Source organism: Tribolium madens, unplaced genomic scaffold (genome assembly GCF_015345945.1).
Source record: "Tribolium madens isolate multiple individuals breed KSU strain unplaced genomic scaffold, Tmad_KSU_1.1 Scaffold_19;HRSCAF=116;Tcas5.2_LG9, whole genome shotgun sequence".
Classification (NCBI taxonomy): domain Eukaryota; kingdom Metazoa; phylum Arthropoda; class Insecta; order Coleoptera; family Tenebrionidae; genus Tribolium; species Tribolium madens.
In genome coordinates, this window is record NW_025400983.1 from 3,595,224 (window position 1) to 3,602,001 (window position 6,778).

General features: G+C 30.1%; 1 protein-coding gene across 1 annotated transcript in view; it reads left to right on the top strand.

The window, feature by feature from the left end:
* Positions 1-6,778, top strand: part of LOC123010112 (muscle segmentation homeobox) — a 27,832-nt gene that overhangs the window by 10,628 nt on the left and 10,426 nt on the right. Inside the window, exons 2-3 of the mRNA XM_044406810.1 lie at positions 6,334-6,521; positions 6,569-6,774. Of these exons, the coding sequence (XP_044262745.1) occupies positions 6,334-6,521; positions 6,569-6,774 (394 nt within the window). The remainder of the gene's footprint in view (positions 1-6,333; positions 6,522-6,568; positions 6,775-6,778) is intronic.

Consider the following 6,778-nt stretch of genomic DNA (forward strand, 5'->3'; position numbering starts at 1 on the left):
AAAGCAAAATCTAATCTAAATTAGTGTTAGAATATTTTTTTCATTTTTATCGTTTTCTAAATACTTTTATGATTGTTATTAATTTACTGCAGTAAACGGTCAAACAGTTTACCAAAACAAAGAAATATTTTTTAACATATATGTCGGAGTTTAAGTTACAAATTTAAAAAAAAACAGCAAATCTAATCTAAATTAGTGTTAGAACACTTTTTCATTTTTATCGTTTCTTAAATACTTCTGATGTACTAATTGTAATTAATTTACTGCAGTAAATTATCAAAAAATTATTTCGTAATTAAACAAAATTGTCTTGAATTCTTTGTATTATTTACTTTCTGATTAAATCCGACCCGATAAATAATTCTCTTTAGGGGCACATTTCATGCACAGAATCGATAAAACCCATTAGGTAAAACAACAAACTAGCCCTTATCGCAACAACTTGAATCGCAAATCACATTAAAATTGATTAATTTCAGCAAAAAATTCTTTCGTGCAAGTGTCCCACAATTCCCCCATTTCCCATATATATTCAGGTGTCACAATTAATCCACCGGAAATAAATTTATGCACCCTTTGTATATCAAAAATAATTGTCACTTTTTGCACATGTGCACTCATTTTTAATTATGATTATGATAATTTCAAGGTCTCAAATTCCTCAATTCGGCCAATAGTTAATTAGGTATCAATTATAAACTAATTAGAAGACTGTTTCATCCCACGACTAATTATTTTTAATTAGGCGATAATGAGAGAACAAATTAGCCGTTTTTTGGTGGAAGCTTTATTGATTCAGTTGGTATGGAATTAATTCTCTTAATTGTGCGATAAGGTAAAGGGTTTCGTGACACATTTGTAAAGGGCATTTCCGGGGATTTATTTTAGAAAGTCGTTGCAAAAAGAATCTTAATTTATGCCAAGCATGATGGTCCAATAGGGGCGATTAGTGATAAAAATGGGCCAGCCCGGTCCTTATTAATTATGCAAATGAGCGATAATTATTTAAAAATTGTTTGAAACATGACAGGTACGCGAGCATTGATAATTTTTTTCATAGTAAGAATCTCGTTCAATTTTTCAGTGTTTCAGCGGAAGCAATTAGGTTTATTTTTGGGTCCGACTTGACATTCATTTAAAATGATAATGGGCCTAGTAAATTTTTTAATTGCGGTGCGTTTATTTGCAATTTTAATGAAGTTAATAAAGTGAAGCGTTCGTTACAACTAATTAAAAATATACAATAAACATCATTTGTAGAGTTTTCAGACGTTCATTTAAATAAAACTGACGCATACAAATTTGTATTAATTATTGTTGTGTTGGTCCGGTCTTAATTAATTGCGTTAAATAATTCATACGTTCGAGTGTTGAAAGCTCATAAACACGTATCCGAAGAAATATCCTCGACGTAACATCCCGTTGCGAACTGCCGAAAAGAGATATCAGATCTGAAAAATGCCCCGTATTTAACTGAAATATGCCTCGAGATAGCATCGCAAGCCCTCAATAATACGAAAATAGACCGAAATTCCCCGTCATAACTCACTCCTTGAAGGCTCCTTTGTCTCACCGAAAGAGATATCACTCGATCTCTAATAATTCGAAAATAGTCCGGACTCATTACTCATTCGTCGATTTTTTTCAAGCGGACACAAATATCTCGACAGCACATATCTGTGTCGGAAGTTAAAGAGCCAACTAAACGATCATTACCAAATATTTATTGCTGCCGGCGTTTACTCGGATTAATAACCATCTATCACTCGGGTGAAGGCTCGTACAGCCCCACTATTTAACATTCCGAGACCGAAAAATACACAGACACGACAGAAAAAGGATACCGATGAATAAATTACACGCTCAGGCTAACCCTCGGTGTATTTTTAACGAGAGACTTTTGTTGGGGAAGCGATTTTTTCATTTTGACAACGGAAATCGACGACTGGGCCACGAACATGTAAACGCATTTAAAAGTCTTGTTACCCATATGCTTTTTTACAAAAATTTTGACACAGATGAAAGATTTTGGGTAATTTTAACCAACAAAAACAACTTACTTCTCGTTATTATCTTCATAAATTTGTTTGTGTAAATTTGCACTGTGTAAGGTCTAAAAACCTCGAAATTGATGTTGGAAAATTATTTAAATAAAATTTTGGTGAATAAAAGTAGGGAACCAAACGTTTTTTGCGTAAACTATTTATTTTTTGAAAAAAGTATTTGATAAAGTACAACAAAAATGAGATGTTAATAATAAAGTTTTTCCATTTTTTTTGTTTTTGAGCTCTACATTTTTTTTATGTTTTTAATCTGCAATTGTGACAAAAAAATCGCATAACCTAGAAACAAAATAAAATTTCTTTCTCAAAATACGATCACATTTTTATATTACTTCAATTTATATCAAGGGCGCGTTACTGAAACGTCAGAACATCGTTTAAGTAATTCATTCAAATTTTTTTTTATTTTAATTTTTTACTGAAATTTTTGACAGATACAGATTATAAAAATAATAAAAAAGAGGTTAGTGTAGTTTTTAATGATTAAAAATTTATTTGAAATATTTATTCTCCTTTTAGATTAAATGTTGTTTAATAAAATTTCAAATAAAAAGTAATACAAACTTCTTCATGTAGTTATATAACAACTCCTTTACTATATGCTACATTATAGTACATAATTACTTTAAACTGATTGAAGAAAAAATAGTACAAAYACCGCCATTATTTGAATGTAACGTTTGGAAAATGTGGCCTGTTGTAGTTCAATAGTTTTCTCTGCAGAGGGGGCCAATGTAAAAATGTTTTTTTGTAATTAAATTATGAATCCTTGTATTGACAACTAACTAAAAGGAAAATATCATTCATTAAATTTTGTTACTCTGTGAATGGTGAATAAAGTTATGAAATGAGGGGCTTGCCTCCTAGAAATGGAGGATTTATTTTTGTCCAGTTGGTGATTTTAGTATTGTTAAAAATCACTAGGATCTAGGGACAAATTATCTGTCAAATCCAGAGGCTTTGGATATGTATATTAAATCTCTGGTCAAATCAAAGTCTCTTGTAATAAAATACGTTAAATGATTAGGATTAGAAGTAAGACAGCAGATGCAAAGGTGGTTTGACATTAATATTTCAAAATTTTTATTTTTTATTATAAATATTTTTTATCTGTATATACCAATGTCTTAATTTTACCTAATTTTACCAGATTTTGAATTTTGAAAATTTACTGCGCAGATTATACTGTTCCTACGAGTGTATGTACAAAATATGTCTTTTTAAAATGATACAAACAGTAGTTTTCTGAAGGCAAATGATTTAAATATATTCACCCTGTATAATATGATGTAATTCTACATTGATGATTATAAAACTTAAATCATGTAAACTCTGTTATCGTTTTTTGGCCATTTTTGCACCCACAATGTTATAACAATCAAAAATAATCTAAACCATTAAAATTTGGTGTAATTTTAACTAACAAAAACAACGTTTTACTTCGCATTATTATCTTCATAAATTTGTTTGTGTAAATTTGCACTGTGTAAGGTCTAAAAATCTTAGTTTCGAGGTTGGAAAATTATTTAAATAAAGTTTAGGTAAATAAAAGTAGGGAACCAAACGTTTTGTGCTTAAACTATTTATTTTTTGAAAAAAGTAATTGATAAAGTACAACTAAAATGGATGTTAATAATATATTTTTTTATTCTTTTTAAACTGCAATTGTGACAAAGAAGAAAAATCGCATAACTCATAAACAAAATAAAAATTCCTTCTCAAAATACGATCACATTTTTATATTACTTAAATTTATATTAATTATTTTCTGAAGGCAAATGATTTAAATATACTTTATATTCACCCTGTTTAATATGATGTAATTCTACATTGATGATTATAAAACTTAAATCATGTAAACTCTGTTATCGTTTTTTGGTCATTTTTGTACCCACAATGTTATAACAATCAAAAATAATTTAAACCATTTAAATTTGGTGTAATTTTAACTAACAAGAACAAGGTTTTTGCGTAAATTTACATTATGTTAAGTCTAAAAAAATCCCTAAATTGTTGATTTTAAGGCTTAAAAACGGGAAACAACTTAATTTGTTATGTTTACAGTTATCTCATTTTACACAGTGTTAAATTTACATAAGAAAAGGTAAAATTTTATTTTTTTAAGTAAACATACACCTGGTAAATAGTATACAAGTGCATCCAAAACGAAAAATTGACATTTTGTGTAAAAGTAAATTTATAATTTTAAAATTTAATCGTTGTGTAAAATTGCCCGAAATGTAGAAATGATGTATATCGTCCATTTCCTTCTAAAATTTTTCTTTGAGATTTTGAAAATTAATAATAAAACGTACTCGGTGTAAACTGAGACTACTAATTTTTTAGCTGTGTTAATCAGATTTTTATGTTTATTAAGATAAAACAAAAAAAAAACAAAAAAAATTTTTTACGTAAATTTACATTGTGTAATGTTACAAACGACAAAAATAAAACGTATGTGGAAAACCACATTTATGTCAATATTGGTCAATGTTCCAGAATCAAATAAAATAAAGAATGTAAGTAAAATTGGTTTACAATGGTTGTATTGTTTAAAAATGTGTAAAATGACACCAAAAATGAGGAACATTACATTCACTTTTTTGTTGGTATTTTTCTAATTATTATTTTTTAATAATAAGTGGAGTAAATTTAGAGGTAAAACACTGTAAAATTGAAATAAAAATGAGAAGCTACTTTACTAGTTTGTCTCAGATTTTTATGTTTATCAATAATTACGTTTATTATTCTAGAATTGAGCTTGAGAAACGAAAAAATTTAATTATTTTCAATATTCAAAAATCACCAAAAAAAAATCTAAGTGAAATTAGTTTAGACATTAGTGTTCCTTTATATCTATTGTTTTAAAAATGTGTAAAATGACATTAAAAATTGGTAATGTCAACATCACAGTAGCTTTTTATTATTTTTTTATATGCATAATAATGTAATAATACTTGGAGAAAATTTAGGTGTGTGTAAAATTACATCAAAAACGAGAAACGACTTAGCTTTCGATCTTTAATAATTATCATGTTCTTAGGTTTGATTTTTGATTTTGCTTCTTTCTCAGTATTTTTTAATATATTTTTGACTTTTTATCGTTGGAAATTAATAGTCATAGATTTTATTATTATGTAGAAATATTATATTTTACAAAAAAGTATTAAAAAAAACCTTCAAAAATAATAGTTAAAGTACGATAAACACAAAACACACAATTTTGTAAAGGTTTGATTTTTGTTGTTTTTTTTATTTGACAAAAAATACGACAAAACAAAACTAGACGTTGTTAATTTCGCTGTATTGAATTTATTTCAAATGTTCGATTCATGTTTTGTTTTTGTGTAAAAATGTTTTCTCCGTTTTTCACTTTTTCTTTTTTTACATCTTCATGTTACTTTTTGTATACTAGTTAAGTTTATTTTTAAAATTTTGAATATATACACAACATACAGAGTGTTTCAGAACTCGCATCTCAAAGTAAGATAAGATGCCAGGAATATGGAAAAATGTTAATAAAATTGTGTCTATTGTGGTAGTTGACATAAAAAAGATCAAATGTCAAACATTAAATGTCAGTTTTTTGATATAATCTTTTAAACAATTTTTCTATGTGTTCTAGTATCTTTATCTTTTGGCATTTTTCTTTGAGGCGCGAGTTTTGATACACAAATATGATGAAGATTCTAAAAAAAAATCAATCAGAGCACAATTTCCAAAAAAAAATTTCCAAATTTCTACCATTGGATTGCTTCATGTTTTTTTAAATTTTTTAATGTATTTTTTGTTTAGAGTTTTTGATTAGTATTTTATCAATTTTTGTGGTTTTGATGAATTAAAAAGGCCGCTAATTAGTGTCATTTCATGGATTCGTCCTTACAAATTAACAATAAAAGCTCTTGCATGAATGCAGCGTCAAACCCGATGGTTTGGGTTGATATAATTAGAGTGCGCCTTACTAATTGTATGTTATTAACATTGTAATTAAATCGTTGGATCAACTTCCGATGGCAAGATGGCCGCCGTCTCAGCAACTTGGCATAAGACCAAGTTGGTATTTTCTGTAGATATAACGCCAGTTTTTTCGTCCTATCCCGAGACAGGATATTGCAATATGGGGGCAATTAGTTGCATATGAGCCGTGACTTGAACGCATTTGTATGCTGGATGCTCGCGATCTCGACTCTTTATGGGCTACTAATAGCCCAATTGACGACCGAATTGGATGCCCACATATGGTATAACACACACTTTTTCTCTCTTACAGTCGACTCGAACGGCGAGGCCCCCAAACTCAAGTGCAATCTCCGCAAACACAAACCCAACAGAAAACCCAGGACCCCCTTCACCACCCAACAACTCCTAGCCCTCGAGAAAAAATTCAGAGACAAACAGTATCTGAGCATAGCGGAGAGGGCCGAGTTTTCCAGCAGTTTGAGACTCACAGAGACACAGGTAAACCCCCAAATCCCAATTCGAATAGAATTACAATTGAGTTTTAGGTGAAAATCTGGTTCCAAAACCGGAGGGCCAAAGCCAAGCGTCTCCAGGAGGCCGAGCTGGAGAAGCTGAAGATGGCGTCGCTGTCGCGGCACCCGCACCCCCTCTATCCGCATCCCGCCCTCCAGGGGTACTTCTCCCCCGGCGCCCACCCGCTGGCGTCGCTACTGGGGGCGCGGCCCCCCATGGCCCCTCTCGGCCTCATTCCGCAG